At 35.8% G+C, this 20,072-nt stretch overlaps 2 protein-coding genes across 2 annotated transcripts; one reads left to right on the top strand and one right to left on the bottom strand.

The window, feature by feature from the left end:
- Positions 1–12,287: 12,287 nt before the first annotated feature.
- LOC148878447 (thymidine kinase a-like) lies at positions 12,288–14,712 on the top strand. Its single transcript, XM_088954700.1, has 4 exons — positions 12,288–12,845; positions 13,055–13,199; positions 13,956–14,077; positions 14,234–14,712. Exons 1-4 carry the CDS (start codon positions 12,523–12,525, stop codon positions 14,508–14,510), a joined length of 867 nt encoding a protein of 288 aa, XP_088810826.1. The 5' UTR covers positions 12,288–12,522; the 3' UTR covers positions 14,511–14,712.
- A 2,070-nt stretch (positions 14,713–16,782) lies between these two features.
- Positions 16,783–19,619, bottom strand: LOC148878448 (Phototropic-responsive NPH3 family protein). Its single transcript, XM_088954687.1, has 4 exons — positions 19,296–19,619; positions 19,096–19,165; positions 17,851–18,999; positions 16,783–17,766 (listed from the first exon to the last, which is right to left on the bottom strand). Exons 1-4 carry the CDS (start codon positions 19,388–19,390, stop codon positions 17,062–17,064), a joined length of 2,019 nt encoding a protein of 672 aa, XP_088810813.1. The 5' UTR covers positions 19,391–19,619; the 3' UTR covers positions 16,783–17,061.
- Positions 19,620–20,072: the final 453 nt, after the last annotated feature.

The raw sequence follows: 20,072 nt of genomic DNA on the forward strand, positions 1-20,072 counted from the left end.
AAAAGTTTCTAGGAATACTATAAGAATTGATGCTTTAAAAATTTTTTATTCATATAAACAAAAATTAATTTCATTGTTAGTAAATCTTAATTCTAAAGTTGCAATTACTTTGGATGTTTGGACATCCAAATTTAATATTAGTTATATTTGTGTTACCGACCATTTCATTGATGAAAATTTGCTTTTGAATAAAAAAATTTTAAGTTTTGCTAGGCTTGAATGACCACATAGTGACCCAACTATTGCTGCAAGTATTTTAAATGCTTTGCATGCTTAAATTATTTTCTATTAATTTAGATAATGCAACAATAATGATTCTACAATAAATATTTTAAAATCTCAATTAAGACCATGCTTAAATGGTAAATTATTTCATATTAGATGTGCATGTCACATCTTAAATTTATGTATTCAAGATGACATAAATATTATTTTTACTCATATTTCAAAAATTAGAAATTGTATTATATATATAAAAAGTTCAGGGGCAAGAAAACAAGAATTTAAATATTTATGTCAAAATTATGGTTTAAAATATAAACATTTTATATTATATGTAAAGAATAGGTGGGATTCTACCTATGCTATATTAGAAAGTTGTATATCTCATAAAAAAATTCTTTCTAATTTTATAATTCAAAAATACCTAATTATATGATATTTGAGGAACACCGGGAAATGGAAAATGAATTATCTAGAATTTATTATCCAACTAGTTGTAATTTACCTTATCAATTAATGGTAATTAGTGATTGTTTTGCAAAATATAGAAATAATCCACAATTTCAATGTATTGTTGAAAAAATGGAAAATAAATTTAAAAAATACTGGAAGAACATTTCTCCCATTTATTGTTTAGCTACAATATTAGACCCTAGGATTAGGAAAGATGGTTTAGATATTTTTACTTGAATTATATTGTGAAAATACGAATATTGATATAGGAAATAAAAAATAAAAAATTAATAATTTATTATTTGAAATGTACAGCTTGTATGAATCTAAAGTTGTAAGAAATATTCCTACGACTTGTATATTATCGTCTTCTCCTTCTAACCTTGAGCCCAGTAGTAGAGAAGAAAAACTTTCTTATTTAATAAATAGAAGGCAAAAATTTGCTAGTTCTACAACAAGTTCATTTACAAAACTTAATTTTTATTTACAATCAATTTTTTCTAATTTAGGTGAACGATCAAATAATTTTGATATTAACTTGGTGGAGTGAACATTCAAAAAATTATCTAGTTCTTGCCACTATGGCACGCGATCTAGTAACCCCTCCGGTGTCTACAATTCCATCGGAGTTTTGTTTTGGTGCAGGTACCAGGGTGCTTGATGATAAAAAAAGTTGCATAAACGATCAAAGCATAGAAATATGCATCTGCTTCAAGGATTAACTAGATGCAGAAGATATATTACAAGACAAATGAGGGCATGATACTACATTGGATATTTCACCCGAAGCAGATGATGAAAGTCATGAATAATGATTCATGAATTTGACTACTTGTATAGAATTTTTTATTTTTCAAATTATTGTAACTTTTTTATTTTATTTTATTTGATATATTTTTTTTTTAATTTTTAACAATGTAATTTTGTATTTTCAATTTGCAACCATGTTGTATTTTTTTATTTTGTTCATTTATTCCATCTTAATATTTCATTCATCCAAGTATCCAATGATCCAATCATTGTATTTGTAATTTGTACCATTCAAATTTAAATGAAATAAAATTCCTATTTTTCTTCCAATTTGTTATTCCATCATTCTTATTTCAATTTGGTTAAGTATTTTTTTTTTATTTATGTATTAGATAACTTAGATTTCTCATTTCTTAATTTTTTAAATAGTTCTTAATTCTCAAAGTTCAAAAGAAAGTTAAATATTTTAGTTTTATAATTTTACTTAGAAAATAAATCAAAATTTTCAAAGAAAACAAAAAAAAACTAGGGTTGTACCCTAAAGTAAGATAAACTTAGTTAATTATCCAATTCTCTATGTTTCCAACTATGGATGCAACTGTGGCATGACCAAGATTGGGATGATCCACCATCATCTATATTGCATCAAGTAGACATTTTTTGATAATTGTGCATCAATTAGACATTTACCAAGGTTCAAAATGTTGATATAGTATCAATAACTAGAAGAAGCTTCTCCATCAGATTATACCAACAACCAGTTATAAGGTTACAATTTCATTGATTACTTGATTTTGATAATCCCCCACAAGCACTTAAAATTACAAAGTGCAGTTCCATATGCATAATTGGTTCTAGTAAATTTTTGAAAGGGAAAAAATGAACCAGCAAACAGAGAATATCTTTAGGATCTCCCATTGATAAAAAAACAAGCAACTAGTGATAAAAATATATTCAAGCAAAACTCAATTCAACTCAGTCTTGTCCCAACCATATGAGGTCCACCACATAAGTTCTGTTCAGCCATAATTTTCAGTTCCATATCAATTGTTAAGCTATAGACCCTCAAATCATCTCCCAGTACACCAAACATGTCCTTTTTGGCCTTCCCCTAGCTCTTCTAGACCCTTCAACTTTCCAGACTCCCTATTGTCAAAGCACACACACCAAGAAACTTCACCACTTCCATAGCATACCAAGAAGTTCCATTGTTCTCAGTTTTCAAAATTTTCTCTTTATAATGTTATAGAATAATTTAAAATCTTAAGCACCAGGACCTTTTTCCTTGACCATTTTCTGCTGTTTTGATCTACTCTTGATATCTAGTATAAATTGATCCAAACTAATCAGACAGTGAATGACAGACCCATATTGTTAAATCAATCCAATATATGATTACTTTTAATTTTTTTTCTGAAAATAAAATAAAATCATTGAAGATATATATCTTACATGCCTTGAATTCCTTGAATTCCTTGATCAATTAAAGGAAATTCCATTAATACAAAGAGAATTACAGAAATTACATGTTATGAGTAGCCTCGACTACCCCACTATAATTAACATGTCAATTATTAGATTGATTTTTCATTCTTACAATTGAGCCCAAAAACAGTGATCCCTATTTTTAGCTAGCCCACTATAATTAATCTGTAATAATGTTGATTCACCAATGTTCTATTAGCCCTTTCAAATTCAACACCCAAACATTGTTCAATAAGTTAGTCTTCCAAAATGTACTGTAATCCTCGTGAACAACTAAAGCATTCCAAAATTTTCATAATTTCCCTTTAGGAATTTGCTAACTTAATCCTACAACATCTTTTTGGTAATTAACTTTGTTTTCTTTTTTTTTTTAATGCAACTATAACTTATTTCAGGTGATCCAATATTTTCTTTGTTAAATCATGAGATTTTTCTCTTTATTTTTGTTATTATTTGTTAAACCATAACAGTTAGAAGTCCATATTATTGGAAATGGAAGTCCTCAAGAAAAAAAATAACTTGGGCATGTTCCACCATCATCACAATGGAAACTTGGCACAGATTGTACATTTGCATGTGGTGCAAAGTAAATGGGACCATCAAAAGGTGCAAAGCATTTGTGGCAAGCAAATTTACTAAAACATATAAAATAAATAGACCATCAAGGAAAAATTGTTCCTGCTACAAAATCAACTTCGAAAGGAACAAGACTTTTCATGCCATAATGAGGTCATAATTGTGTTTAGTGGTGAAATATGTCTGAATGATTTGCTGAAACTTGTATTATGCTTAGAAATAAGGAAACCAAAGCGTTAGGAAATTCAGGGAAACATTTGGTTGAAAGCACATTTCCAACATCTTGATGTGAAAGGAATGTTTCTTAGGGTTTTGGAAGGTACATTCCCCATTGCATGAAAGTAATCTATGGCCCAAGTAATCACCAGATGTCCAGTTTCAAATTTTCTGTTAATCAAATGGAGAATGAAACAAAACTGGTTTCAGGAAGTACAGTGCACAACAAGAGAAATGTTGGTTATAAAGCCTTAAACCCTTAACATCAACAAATGTTAGTTTCCTTTATTCCCTGCAATTGAAGGTTGCAAAATCCAATTGCAGGTTTTCATATCTCAACACAATGCCTTGGGTTTGCTTTAGTGAGATAGGTTATATTTGGGGGCTAACCAATCAGTTTTTTTTTGGGAATCAATCATAAAGAATTCCGAGTAGACTATGCATGTACTCGGAAGCTTTAATTATTTAAAGATAACTCTGTATATCTAATTTTGTGGATAATTTCACAGATCCTCAAGTTGGGTGAGATTTACTGTTTCTGATTTCGCCGATGACTGATTCTGTGACTTTCCCTTGATTGAATATAGGCTGGGATCTGCAATAAAGAGAGCAGATCAATGAGAGGGAGTGAGAGAGAGAGATATTACCGGATGTTCAGCGGAGAAGTAGTGGCACCGGCGAGAGAGCCAACGGAGTAGATGGAGAACGGAGAGAGACGTGCGAGACAACCAACATGGTAAAGTGAGAAGAGTTTACCTCGATGATAGAACCGATGAGTTTTATATCGATAATTTCGATGTATAATTTACATCAATCATCGGTGTAAAGAGAAATGAAGGTGGAATTTTACACCGATTTTTTGTGTAAAATTACATGTTTACCAAACATGGATAAACATATGTAAAATCAAACCGGATGTAAAATTTACGCTTGTTCGATTTTCCACCTCAAGTAAACGCGGCCGTGAACTTTTCAATCGACTTAGTTTCTTAGTTATCTTTATCAATTGATGAATAGTTGAGCTCTCTATTCCTGTTTCACTTTATTCTATTTTTATGTTTTTAACGAGTGTTTTTATACTTTTGGTCCAGTCTGATCATCTCCCTGTTCTATTATACAATGCCAGGCTGCTTCATATTCTATTGTTGTATTCCATTACGATATATAATGTCTGAAAGGAATTAATGTGTTAATGTAGAGAAAGTCTGTAGTTACAATGTCTGGAAGGCATGGTGTCTTGGCTGGTAATGTTCCTTTCTTTTAATCTTATAGTATTTTATTGTCATGAAGCTTACTGTTTGGATGCAAAAATTAGTAACCTTTCCAATAGGGTCGTCCATAGATACATGTAGGAATTAAACACTATCCTTCCTGGATGCGAATTATCCTTGGTTGGAGAATTGAAAAATGTGTCTTTGGGTGAGGATGTGGAATCATGGATCAAAGCAAGCACTTCAAATGATGGCGTAACAAGAAAAAACTAATACTCTCCTAATAGGGAAGTTTGTTTGCATTTTGTTGGATTGTTTGATTCCTGAAATGTTAATTGTTTTTGATACTTTGCTTGAATCATTTCCTACCTCGGTAGTAAATTAACATATGACACTTGTCTACAGTGTTTTGTTGACTGGAGTGTTCAAAAGCTTTGCTTTACTTTTGTCTATGACTTGTTTCTTGGCGACACTTTCCACGTAACATTTCCTTTATATCTCCTTGGTTATTTGGGTTTGTAATAAATGAGAATTTTTTATCACTAAATATTTGTTAATGATGCCTTAGATTATTTAAAATTTAGCAAAGAATTTGGCCATTATTTTCGATAATTTGTTTATTTGTTCATCTATTTTTGTGGACTTCATATTGTGTTTAATAGGAAGGGAATGCAATGATTAGTATTGAGAAAACCAACAAAGTTTAAAGGAAACAGTATAAATTAAGGCCATGTTTGGTTCAATAGTCATTCTTTCTCATTCTTGTCTAAGATGAAATTCTAAAATGGATAAGAATGGGTAAAAAATGGTAAAATGAGAAAATATTGCTATGAACCAAACATTTTTTCCTGAATTCAAACTAACAAGTTCATTCTTAAAAAATTGTGTCAGCAGTCATAAGCCACCAGACTAGGTCTCCAAAATCATCAGCATAGATGTTTACTGGTAGGGCTGTCAATTGGATTAAATTTGGTCCAATCCAATATTGGTCTATTTACAAATAGACTGAACCAAATCCATAAAAACCAAGTCCAATCTAGTCCAAATAAAATGCAAATGGACCAGATTGGGTCCAATCCAATCCAAATTGAATCAAACACCAAAATAAGTTGAAAAATCCAGAAAATATATAAAAAAACTACAAACAACTACAATCCAATCCAGTCTAATTAAAATGCAAGTGGACCAGATTGGGTCCAATTCAATCCAAAGTGAATGAATAAAAGCACTTTTGTAAAAGTATTTTGGTAGAAGTGCTTTCATAAAAGTACTTTGATAAAAATACTTTCTCTATTGTAGTGAAAAAACTCCTCATTCAAAGAAGAGTAGTCATGCATTGAGTCAAAATAGGTGGAAGGTGGGAAACATACCTCATCACTGATGTCAATATCAGTGAGCTCGGCTTCTTGGATTGCTTTAGTGGTTTGTTCCTCCAAAGTTTTTTTGGTCGGTTCATCCATAGCTATATCTTCCGAGACAACAAGCATTTTCTTGCCAGGAGGAAGAGAGCCTTCTAAAGTGGACATTGTTCCTTGCTTCTCAAGATTTGGACAAGGGCTCGGGTCCAGTAGTTTGGGCCTTATTGTAAATCCCCGATTTACTATTTGATTCAGATCTAGATTATCCGTAATTTTCAGACCCAACATTGAGTTCGGATTTGGGACCAAACTCAACCCATTCGACTAGTCCCACCCGAGCTCAGTCTTGCTCTTCTTTACTGTGGTTTGCAACTCTGCCTCCATCAATTCCATTATGTAGATACCCATGTGCTTCCTCTTCCTTTGAAAGGCTATATAAGGGTCTGTGTCATTGACCTTGTCTTTTCCTTTTGAGTGCTTGTTTGAAAACAACTCCTTCCTGACATTTCTTAAACTTCCTTTTTGGTTTTGTTCTAGAGTGTAGGCTACCACTTCCTGTATATTTTCTACTCCAGTGATTTCAGTCAGCTTTATTGAGGGGGTCGTTCCTGAAATGGAAAAAGACTTTAGTCTCCTTCGGATTGATAGCCGAGCTTTTCACAAAAGAGCAACTATGTTTTCCATCTCTTGCAGATCCTTGAGCTCACCACCCTATCAATCCTCTCTCCTATTCAGTTTCCGATCACCCTTCACCGGAGAGAGTAGCACATTGACCATTTCTCCGACGACTTCACATCTTACCTCAGTTTTGGATGCTGAGAGAGCATTTGCAAAAAGATTGCTCTGGTTTAAAATATCTCTCTATGCCTTCACTCCCCCATCTGCAAAAATCTAGGCTCTGGCAGGATAGTTGATCCTCTTTTTTCCTCCATTCTCCGAGGGCTCCCCCTTTTTGTCATAGTCCTTTGAGGTACTTACACTCATTGAACTGATTGTATTGTGTGTAAACTTAAACTCTGAGGGGAGATTTGTCGCTCTTAGCCAATGCCCATACAAAACCTTATTACTTTCCATACCCATGCTTTGATTTGCTAGCCTAGTTGTGAGTTCATCCAGAAACTGCTCTTCCATGATTCTATTGCACTTTGATTCACCATGAACTAGAACTCCACATCTGTAACAGAAAAACAGAAGTCTCTCATATTGGTAAGGGAACCACACTTGAATACATGTAGAATTGTATTCCTGTATGCCCACCGCTAAGGCTCTGGAGGTATCGATTCGCACTCTAGCTCTCAGGAAACCCCCCAAATAGAGGATATTCTCATCGTCTTCTTCAGTGAGTACCTTCTTTACTATCCCTGCCTCTCTTTCCAACCTCCTATCCCACACCATCGACATCATTTCAAATGGTACATTAAGGATCCAAACAATGAGAACTACTTCAGAGAAAGCAAGTAGTCTGGGAACTATATCTGGTTCCCACTACCGAAATAACAAGGGGTAATCCTTCACCATCCACGGTTGACTATCCAACACCCATTCGAGATCCGATGTTTTACGAAAGGAAATCCAGAGAAAATCCCCCATTAGCCATTCAACTTCGTACTTGAACTTTCAACTCCAAAGGCTTTTTATTGTATCAAGGATCCCTTTTGTGTTGATTTGTTTGTCCACAATCACTTTGCCAAAGAGTTCTTGATGAAATCTCACTTTGTCTACAATCACTTTGCCACAAGGTTGTCCACGTCAGCAACCCTCTCCTTGGTCCATTGCCTCAATCGATCAATTCTAGAGGGGATGCAAGATTTCTTTTATGAGCACTAAGAGTTGCCACCTCAGCATGACAATCTCCCTTTCCCACCCCTAATTGAAATGCGTAGTCTCAAATTTGTTTAGTTCTTAATTCTCACTTTCCAATTACCTAACAATCTTCCTAAGATCTCTCTCCCCACACCCCTAAAACCTCTCCAACACATTAGGAAACTTCTCCAATTTTCATGCCACCTCTCTCTCTCTCTCTCTCTCTCACTCACTCACTCACTCAATCAACACCCCTAAAACCTCTTTAACACATTAGGAAACTTCTCCAATTTTCATACTACCCTTTGTGCACCTTCCTTATATTTTTAATCAACCTCCTACCGTATTTATCATTTTCCCATTTTCTTCTTCATCCTCTCAACATATTCCTCTTACTATCTCTTCTCATCACAACCACCACATGTTAGAAGCACAATTTTAAAACAATGTTACATAAACATGACTTATTAAATATAATCATTGCATTTAATCATGTACAGTTGCATAGCTAATTAATAAATAATTTATTTGATTAGCTAATTAAAGTATTATCTAATTAAATTGAGTAACATAACTATCCTAATTGGTCCATTTAACTAAGTTAAATGAACTTAAATTAAGTAAAGCAATTAATCAATTTTAAATTAACTAATTAACCTATATAACCTAATTAATGAAGTTAAACCTTAACTCAATGTTTTAATAGTCAAACTGAAAATGGGACCATTTTTGTCTCTAGGTTCAGGTTAGCAGTTCAATCACTCGGTTTGAAATGGATCCCCTTATGACATTCATCAATGTTTTAAAAGTCGACCTAGAAATGGAACCGCTTTGGCCACCGATTTCTGGGTTAGCGGTTTGACCGTTCAATTTGAACAGACGACCTATTCTAATTTTAAAGAAATAGAAAATTAAAATAATAAATGGCAAAAAACATTGTCCAATTTGAATGGGTCAACAATTCAACCATCCAAGTCAGCATGTTGTTGACCAAGTCAACATTTTTGTCCAAGATATGGGTTAAGGGTGAAACAAAACTGGTTGCCTTGATGGTTTTTGAGTCGAACACTCTGACCATCTAGGTTAAATGAATGGCCCATTCCAATTAAAAATATTAAGAAATGATTAAATAATAAAAATAAAAAACAACCAAAAGCATTGTTTGGGTCAAACGGGTCGATAGTTCGACCATTCAAGTCAATGGGTTGCTGACCAAGTCAACGGTTTTTTGCCAAGATACGAGTTAAGGGTGAAATGAAACTGGTTGCCCCGACAATTTTCGGGCCAAACAATCTGATAATCCAGTTCGAATAGACGACTCATTCCAATTAAAAAATAAAACAAAATAAAAACAACCAAAAACCATTGTTTAGGTCAAACAGGTCGATGGTTTGACCGTTAGTGGGTCACCGACCAAGCCAACATTTTTTTTTGGCTAAGATACGGGTTAAGGGTGAAATGGAACCGGTTGCCTCGACAATTTTTGGGCCAAAAGGTCTGACCATTTGAGTCAAAAGCAGTTCGAAAACCATGATATTCATCATAAATATAACAAAATATTTAAAATATAAAACATAGTTATTAGTTTGTGAACGATTATCCATTTCAAATAGTTCAATGATTATAAACTCTAGATCAAAGGTCTTGACAAAAATCAACTATATTTTACAATAATAATGGGCTAAGAGGTAATTGAACAAAAAACATGACCAATTTTCCATTGAAAGAGTTAAGTCCAATGAGCTTTGGTAGGGGAGCAGCCAAAATTTTTCCTACGGGGCCAAAACCTAATTAAATGGATGGGGATAGTAAAATAAACATGGATGGGGAATTAGGGGGGTAATCATAGGTGGGGGTGGGGGAGAGGGGTAGTATATGTGGGGATTAGGGTTCGCTCAGGTCGCCTTGGCTCTACCCTTGATCATTGGGGTTCCCACAATAATGATTTCAATCCATGTCAACAGATTAACACACCGACCACCGAGGAGAATGGGCAGTCTTGTAAACGAGAACCTTGGAGGGGAGACACAATCCCTCACGAATAAGGATGAACATCTCATTGTGGATAGACACCCTTGTCAAGGAAGGCGGAGCCTTTAAAGACCTCGACAAGCAGCCTTCTTCCAAAAACCCCATAAGGACCATGCTAGAGTGAACCATGACGCTCGACTATCTAAAGGCATCTCCCCTCAAATGTTTGATATCTTTTTGCTCTCTTACTCTATTGCTCTCATATCACCTCCTTGGCTCGGACCAGCATGGCCTAACTGACTTTATCCTCTGTTACTGACTTGAGCATTGAAGTGCCTTCTGTGATGACCTAATCCTCGGGCCTCTAGCTTTCCTTTGTCTACAGAATTGATTGATGCACTGCTTCATCCTTTCACCTCAGCTTCGTCCTAGCTGGAAAGATTATCTATGCATGTTTGGCTCGACTACACCTTGAATCAAACAACATCAACTTATGTTAGAGCCTTTTCCCTTCTCTATAAAAAAGGATGGATTTGATTTAACTTGACTTAAGTAGGAATGTCATAAGACTCTTTCTACCTTAAATATACTTGACAAAGTGAAATATGGAGCACCACTAGCTTATTTACACTTTCATCCGTTACACCAACATAAGCAAGGTGCAACCAATGTGAGCCCAAATGCCCAATAAGTTAATCAGGAATTGGGATCTACTCCTCACACCACCTCAAATGCACATCCCACATGTATTGGAAGAATTGGGATCTTCTACCAACAAAACACGTTCCAACCCTCTACCAACATTATCTCACACCATACATCTTAATTTGAGACTAGGACCCACCATGTATGAGATGTGCAGTGTAAGATGATGTTGGTAAAGGGTTGGAATGTGTTTTGTTGTTAGGTGATATGTTCTCGTATTGGAAACATCTCCCAACTCCCATGAATAATAATAAGGGAAAATTCCCGATTAGTACCCTGTACTTTGGCTCGAGTGACAATTTGGTCCCTGAACTTTAAAATGCAATAATTCAGTATTCGAACTTTCAAAATGTGATAATCCAGTACCCAAACTTTCAAAATGTGACAATCTAGTACCTATCGTTAATCAGTCCCTTAATTAGCCGTCAAGTGACATTTGAAAAGTCAAAAATGCCCTAAGAATGCCATCTAATTCTCTTTATCAACCATCCAAAGTTAACAAAAAACTGAGTAGTCCCAAATCCTAGTCTCTTCTTTTCAAAAAAGTTGGTGATTGTTTAGAAGAATCTAGAATTTGGGACTGTTCATTTTATTGTCAACGTTTGGATGATTGATAAAGAGAATTAGATGGCATTCTTAGGGCATTTTTGACTTTTCAAATGTCACTTAACAGCTAATTAAGGGACTGATTAACGATAGGTACTGGATTGTCACATTTTGAAAGTTTGGGTGCTGGATTATCACATTTTGAAAGTTCGAATACTGAATTATCACATTTTAAAGTTCAGGGACCAAATTGTCACTCGAGCCAAAGTACAGGATACTGATGGCAATTTTCCCTAATAATATAACACACAAACACAGGAGATGTTCCCGATATATTTTTTTGATTCAATAATCAGAATCAAATACGTTTTCTTGATTCATTTGCAAATTAACGAATATAGAGGTGAGAAAAATGAAATTGGTAAACAATTCCTCTTAGTAAGCAGACAAGATAGATAGACAAACTCTTATTGGTTACTTTTGTGTTCTCCCCACCTAGACCTGGCAATTGGGTTGGGTGGGTCGGGTTTGGGTTGGATCAATGTACTTCATGTTGATTTCGGGTCGGGTTGATTTTCGGGTTGGGTTGTCAAATGCTAGACCCTAACCCTACAAATTTGGATTAGGGTTGACCCATGGGTTAATTCGAGTCATCCCCCAAAATATTTGAAATTTAAAAATAAAGAAAAATTACATGAAAAATGTCAAAAATAAAAGAATTAACCTTAAAATTCCAAATATAAAATAAAAAAACTTAAATATTTAACAATTTAAAGAGTAAACAAAAAAAAGTAGAGATTAAATAGAAAAAATTAAAGAATAGAAACTTCTAATAATGCATAAATAATCTTAATTAAACTTGACAATCAAGTCAACAGGTTGACCCATGACCCAACCCAATCCAATTTCTTTCGGATTAGGTCGGGTCATTTTTACGTTCGGATAACTAAATATGAAACCCTAACCCTGTTTTTTCGAATTGAATTGGATCGGGTTCGCGGGTTGGGTCAACTTTTTGCCAGGTCTATCCCCACCCCTTCCTCTCTTTCTCGCCCTCTCATTCTGTTGTTATTTCCCTCCAAAACCAACTGAAGGAATGGAAACGCAAAACCCTTGAATGTTTAACAAAGCTCTCTCTCGTTCTGCCCTCTTGTTCCTTGTCTTCTAACAAGTTTCGAATTCAAATTAAGCACATACTCGCAAGGAACAGACTCTACATATTATTTATGTTCAAGATGAAATCCCTCCTCGTTCCCACACTTTCAACGTTTCCTTCTCATTTCTCCAAAAACACGCCTTCCCTTTGCCTGGGGTTCTCTGAATCCCTTCTCTGCAAATCGTCGTCCTTCCAAAACTTTAACTCTCTTTACCTTAAACCCCTCTTTTCTTCTTTTCTTTCACAAATTTCGCGTTCCGTCCATGTTTCTAGTTCTCGAATTGACGCACCCCCGTCGCCTTTCGGTGAGATACACGTCATCGTGGGTCCGATGTTTTCCGGGAAAACCACCGCTCTCCTTCATCGAATCCAGACTGAGAGCAACAATGGCAGGTTCGTCTCGTCTGTTGATTATTGGTTTAAACCATTTTGCTAGAATTTAGGGTTTAGTGTTGTCTTATAAGGTAATTTGAGGCAGAAGAAGGTGCCTTCTGGTGCAGCTACCCTACTTCTTAGTTTTTAGTGCTACCCTTGGTACACTACATGATGTTGAATTCCCATGAGCATCCCGCATTAAACTTTATTTTTGTTCATCGCTGCAGAAGTGTAGCGATAATAAAATCGAACAAAGATACAAGATATGGATTAGATTGTATTGTAACACATGATGGGGAGAAATTGCCATGCTGGGCTTTGCCAAATCTATCATCATTCAGACGGAAAATTGGAATTGATGTTTATGACAAGGTAATCCAAGTTTTTATATTCCCTTGGCGTTGTTTTTGTTTGATCTGTTCTTTTAGAAGTCTTAAACTCCATCTAAATCATGGTTTTGGGAAATCTTTAGTGTGAAAATTACTAACGCTGATGGTTTTGGTTATAACTTTCTTCTCGAAGAAAAGTAAAAGAATATGTTATGGTATATATCATTTGTAGTATTGCTTCATTGTTTACATATGAAAATAATTGAACTTGAGAAACCTAGAGGCAAGTTGTCAGGAATCAGGATGGTATAACCGTATAAGTGCTTAATTTTCTTTAAATGTTTTAGGAAAAGGTATGGTATTTGAATTAGTATATTGATATACAAGGATGTGCACATGAGAGTATGTACATTGACGTACAAGGATGTTCCAGTCAGGTTTTCCTCTACCATAAAAAATTAGGTAGGAAAAATGCTATCACTATACAAAAGGCTCGCCTTCACCGCAGCTTTATCTAGTCCATCTGCGGCCAAGTTGAGATCTCTTGGAATCCATCCAATATCAGCTATTATAGTGTTAAATTTTATTTAGGAAGTAAGCAAGGTGCCACGAGACTCTTCTCACAACTTAGATCCGTCTAATGGGCTTTGCTAAATAACCTTCCACTGCAAGAGATGTAATATTCACTCTTTTTGCTATCTGGGTTTCCATAAGAAGGTATATTATCTTTGAATTCAACATTCATAATTTGATGCATATGTATTCCATATGGTTCTCTCATTGCTGCATATGGCAACAGCTGGATGTTATAGGAATTGATGAAGCTCAATTTTTTGAAGACCTGTATGATTTCTGCTGCAAGGCAGCTGATCATGATGGGAAGACTGTTATTGTTGCGGGCTTGGATGGTGACTACTTGAGGTACTTTCAGAAGTTCTTTCCTTATATGTCTATGAACCTGTTGTCTGTGCAAAATGCAATACCACAAAGTAATTGAATTTGGTAAATGTGTTTTTTGTTTCTTGTTTTTTGGTGTTAGTCCTGCTCAATATTCTTTTTGGCATTCTCTGTTGGCAGAAGGACTTTTGGTTCTGTGCTTGACATTATTCCTCTTGCTGATTCTGTAACTAAGCTAACTGCTCGATGTGAGCTCTGTGGCAAGCGTGCCTTCTTCACCTTAAGGAAGACAGAGGAGACACAGACAGAACTGATTGGAGGGGCTGAAGTCTATATGCCAGTTTGTCGGCAGCACTATGTCAATGGACAAGTAGTAGTTGAAGCTGCAAGGATTGTCCTGGAATCTCAAAGGGTTAAATGTGATTCATACCTTGAAGCATCTCCATTATCTAGCTAATATAATCTATACTCACAGCCTATTATATCCTGTTGTGTGTTTCTTCATCTTTCATTCCTTCATCTATATCACATGGCATTGTTGAAGTTTTTGTGGTTTTCTTAGAGGATATTCACTGTATCCCCTCTTGATATGTATATTAATTGAAATAACAGTTATCTAAGTGATTTGAATCATCATTTAAGCACTTCAATTTCTATTATAAGCAGAGCAGGAAATTAATAATGATCTATGGTGAAAGTTTAGGTAATCTCAGTGAATAACTAGTGTATACGCATTAATATTTGTTGTTTTGGTTGTTGGTAAATTGGTAAGGGATGATCGACCACAGTCATTATGCCATTGTATGAAACAGATATAAAGATGGAATACTTGAACATGTTTGTAGGTCAGTAGGAAATTCTGAAGGGTTGCCTTTACTTATTTGGAAGGCCATATGAAATTTAATCCGCTGCTTTGTTGTTTGCTTATGGATACTTTAATTATTGACATAAATTCATGTTAAACTCTTTAGTTTTCTTGTCTATTACTGTTGAAGGTACATTATGCGTTTTATGCGCATAATGTTAAGCAAGAAGCTTGATCCCACAACTTTTAATTGGAGAAGGTAAGGATGTTTGTAATGGAGTGGTGAAGGTGATTTAGTCTCTCCATTTGGCTGGTATTGGTTCTTCAAGCCCCATTGAGTCTCCATGACTATACTTCTGTTTCATAGTGCAACATATTTGCACTGTACATATTTGTTTTTGTACTCTTCCCAAATTGAGCCTGAGTGAGAGTTCAAGTAATGCATGTTATCTATTTTCATAAGATGGAAGGCGTGTGCGTTACCTCATTTTTGTTTTCCTTCAAACAAGATAAGAAGATGATCTGATATTAAGCTCATGAAGCTTCAAGGAGAGATGAGGTTTTGGGTTTTTCCCTTAAGCTGTTCTACATTCCTTAAGGATGATACATTCAGAAATTTATAGAGGGTGAGAGAGTTTAGAGATGACTCATTGATTTCCTTTAATTCAAATTTTCTTTATTTGACAACCTTTTAAATAATTCAGGGGCCTTGGCACTGATTTTATATTTTCTGAGATTTAAATGCTTTAATGCTGAGAGAGTAGACAACTTTACTCAGATTGGGTCACTAAGAAGTTAAGAAAATATATGATTAATTAACCCACCGGTTTTCTTTTTCTTATTTTTAGGTGTAGGAAGTAAAAGAAAATATCCTTTTTTTTTAATTCAGGAGAGTACTGAGTGATAGCTGATTCTCTTTTCCCTTTTTTTTGTCATAGAAATTAGATTATATGTTCACATTGTTTCTTTAAGTAATAAATTTTGATTCTGTTACTGATAAAAAAATTAAATTATATATTTTGAATAAAAAATTAAATTATATATTTCTAACTTTAGCTACTAGATTTTCTTCACTGATTGTTAATCTGATTAATTACCAAAAAGAAACAAAGATTGTTAAACTGATTATAAGGGTGTCAATGGACCGGTTTTGGATTGGAGTCCTTCCAGTCTAAAATCAATTTGGATGGATTGGACGGACCAACAAGACATTGAATTGGACCAATCCGGTCCAAAATATTTATTAGATTGGATTGGACCTGGTCTGTCCGTAACAAATTTATATTGGATTGGGTTGGATTAAGCCAATATCTAGTCCATTGATATAAGATAAGAATATGTGTCAATGGACAGGGTTTGGGTTGAAACCAATCTAAATCAAAATGAATTTGAACAGATTGGACGGTCCAGACATTGAATTGGACCGATCCAAATTGGTCCAAAACATTCATTGGATTGGATTGGACCTGGTCCATTTATAATGGATTCACATTGGAATGGATCGGATTGGACTAAATCCAGTCCAATTGACACCTCTAGCTGATTATATGGTGCAATAGGCAATGTCTACTATTGAAGAGAAAATCATCTTAGTCATCATTTACTGGTTGAAAAAAAAAATTGATGGGGTCTTCTAATGTAAGGATAAGACAGTGAAATGAACTTGCTAAAAACAACATCCATTTAATGCAGTACTAAGCTGAAGATCTAGTCCTAGTGGGTGAGCATTCTAAAGTAGGTAAATCAAACTCAAATTTGATTGGAGCCCTCAAGGTAACCTCTGCTGTTGCAACTTTTCTTTTTCTAGGTCTCGAAAGTCAAGTACAGATTGGATTATTTCAGCTTCATGTAGTTGATCCCATATAGTTGGAATAAGGCATGGATGTTGATGATGATGATGATGATGATAGGTTTTGAGCCTTCGTTAAGTCAACACAAGAGAAAATTTTCATTCACATGTATGAATGAAGCAGCATGTGTAACACGATTTCATCTTTATCACATATTCATCTAGATATGTACTTACATGTTCTTTACATATAAGCATACACACATGGATATGGCATTTATTTGCATGGGTATACCCTATGTTTTACATGTCTATGCATTAACTTATTTATGCTTGAAAAATAATTCTGCTGCTCCAATTATCCATGTTATAGTCGTTTTAACATTCATATAATCCATACCTGTGATGATTTTTCTATGATGACCTGGGCCATCGGCCAGAAGCACCTGGCTTTCTTTTTGATTTGCCTCTTCCAAATAATACTATCCTCCGGAAGACCTTCAGTAACCTATTTGCATACTTCCTTTGAGAAGCAAAACTCACAGAACCAATGCAACTGCTAACCTGCCCAAGCAGATTTCTCTTCTTGCTCACTGCTTTTCCTTCCAAGTTGTGGGGCCTTACACATTGTGGCTTGGTTCGGATTGTCTCTGATGCCTTAGTGATGTTTTTCCATTGAAGACTTCTCTTCAAGGACATAAGATCCTGTTCAAGGGTCTGAATCCTGAAGCTTGTGGACTCAAAATCTCTGCTTGTAAACTCAGATTTCTGCATTGCTAGGTCTTTCTGTAGCAAGAACCCTAAGGACTTACCAACTGACTCCCCTCCATCAGTTTCCTTGTCTGGACTCCTGTCTATATTCTGGCATTTGAGGTATGGATACTTTGAGCTGGAAGGGCTTCCAGAGAATTCCCCACAGTTTGCATACCTGAAGGAGTCTGAGCAGTCTTTGAAGGCTTGGTGTGTATTCAACTGCTGAACAAACAGTGCTTGGACAATCAAGCGCAGCGGCATCAACTCATTTTGAACAGCTTCAATGCATGTTTCTTGTGATAGCTTCTGGCAGTTTAGGTATTTGCAGACTGATGTCTTCTCTTCTTGGGATATATTTGGGTGTTCCTGGCATATCAAAAACCAGAATTGAGAAAAGAAAATCTATATACTTGACAAAAATGGAGAATGTTGAAGGATCTGAAAGCTTACCAGTAGAAAGGTGTTCAATGCTCTGTAGAGATGATCATGGGTCTGTCTATCAGATACTGGTATGCTCTCAATAAGATCCATGAATCTTTTTGGCGCCATCTTTGGATCAGAAGCTATTTGGGAAAGGTACCTGTCCCATAGGTCTGCAACAGTGTAATTATTTAAAGGTGTATTGTTTGGCCTTGTTTTAGATGATACATAGGTTGAGATTATACTCTCCATTGTAACCAACTCCACACTTGATGAAATGGATTCAGACCCGCTTCTGGGAAGGAGAAAGTCATCCACCTGGGCCAAGTGGAGTAGAGATGCAATTTGATCTTTCAACTTCTTTTTACTCTCATCTTTTATACCAAGATCAATGGATCTTGAGAGCAAGGCAAAGTAAAATCCAACTGGAACTACTCTACTAACCTTCTCTCCCATGGGCAGCAAGTCGATTGTACCTTGTAGAATAACCAAAATTTTATTATTCACGTTATCAGTCCCATTTGTGTCACCCGTATTCTCCCAGAACTGATGGGTCTTCCTTGAGAGTATCCATTTGTTGGCATAGAAAACAATTATAGGGCTTACGTACTTTTCCTTCATCCCCTGGCGTCTCAAGGACCTAATTATTCTTCTGAAAAATTCAAATGGCAAAGCTATAAGATCTTTGATCCATAGATCTTGGCTGGCAATCTGTTTAACAGCCTCGCAGCTCCAAGGTTGACTTGCTAAGGCCTCCAAGGTAACAACAGGTTTGTCACGTCTCTGTTCTGGATCAAGAATCTCCATGCAAGCCATGAATGCAAGAGACTCCACACAGCGACTCACAATGAGGAGATCTTCAGACCATGGGAGTAATGTTTGACACTTTTGAAGAACAATCAGTGTATCGTCCCAACTCTGTAAGACAACTTGGTTTAGATACAGGTCTGCTCGCTCACAGAGGTTGCCAGATCCACAATCTTCTGTCATTTCAAGAAATTCTGCTGCACATCGCAGAGCTGCAACATTGAAAGGGTCTATCGTCACAGAAGAACTGTAACTAAACAGGGCAACTACCTCAAAGACTTCTGACCCTCCAGGGAAGTTATCTGGTAGTTTGAGCTCCATTGATCCATTTAATGCCTTCTTTAAGTATCCGCTCTTTGAAAGCAATGGTTGCTGCATCAGAGAACAGAAGGTATGATGACAGTATATTGATGAACCAAACCTCTTTTTTGACAATCAAAATTTGATTATAATTTCCTCTATGCTTACCTTATGCAGATCAAAGATTTTACCGTTAGCCCACACCCTAGCAGACACAGGTAAACCAGTCTCTTGGCTCCTGAAAAATGTATTAATCGGGTATCAGCCACTGTAAATCAAGTAGTAGTTTCAAATGCATGAAAACAGCTCAATTAACTAATCATCTTCATACAATAGAAAGTGTGGTAGAAAGAACTAGATAACTTTACCATGAGATGATGTTAATCTTGAGCAGGGTCCCAACATTTGGAGAGCACAAAGGACTTGAAACCAATGAACTAGTTTTTGGGCTTTCAGCATCCATTGCCACCAGAGCTTAGAGAGGAGCATTCACGACCGGAACCATTCACTGATACTCGTCAAACCAGTCGATCAGTCACTACTTGGTGCAAGTATGTGCAGAAAGCTCTACGAATTTAACAGCCAATTGACAGTCAGAGAAAGCAACAGAGTCCTCGACGATCCGTCTCAAGGATTGAACAAATAGTACCGTCGCCCTTTTAGAACTCAAAAATCCAGTAGAGGAAAAAGGCGAATAGAGAGAGAAACGAGGTGTTTTTATCGGTTACACGTGCAGGTTAGTCAAAAAGTCAAAATGCGCACGAGTGGACTCGATCCCAAATTTTAAGGCTTCACGCTTCCAAGGCGTCCTCGGGTATGATGGTCTATTTTTTTGTTGAAAATTGAAATCTCTTCCCATTCTCACAACTGAACTTACAATACACCCTCCAACAGTCTAAACTCCACACTCCTGCTGAATCAACACTTCTACTCCAACAAGTCGATTGTATAATCTCACCTCTTCCTTAAGTTTGCCTAACTGAACAAATTGATTGTATAATCAACCACGTTCGATCCCAATTTGGAAGGCCGTCATTAGCTTGATCCAACGGATTGTTTGTAGGAGAGTTACATGGGAAAGGGATTCCATCATCCATGTAATGGCATATTGGCATAGATAAATGAGAAGGCTGTATAGGGAAACA

The sequence above is a fragment of the Nelumbo lutea genome, chromosome 1 (genome assembly GCF_056320005.1).
Source record: "Nelumbo lutea isolate HS-2025 chromosome 1, American lotus-T2T, whole genome shotgun sequence".
Lineage (NCBI taxonomy): Eukaryota > Viridiplantae > Streptophyta > Magnoliopsida > Proteales > Nelumbonaceae > Nelumbo > Nelumbo lutea.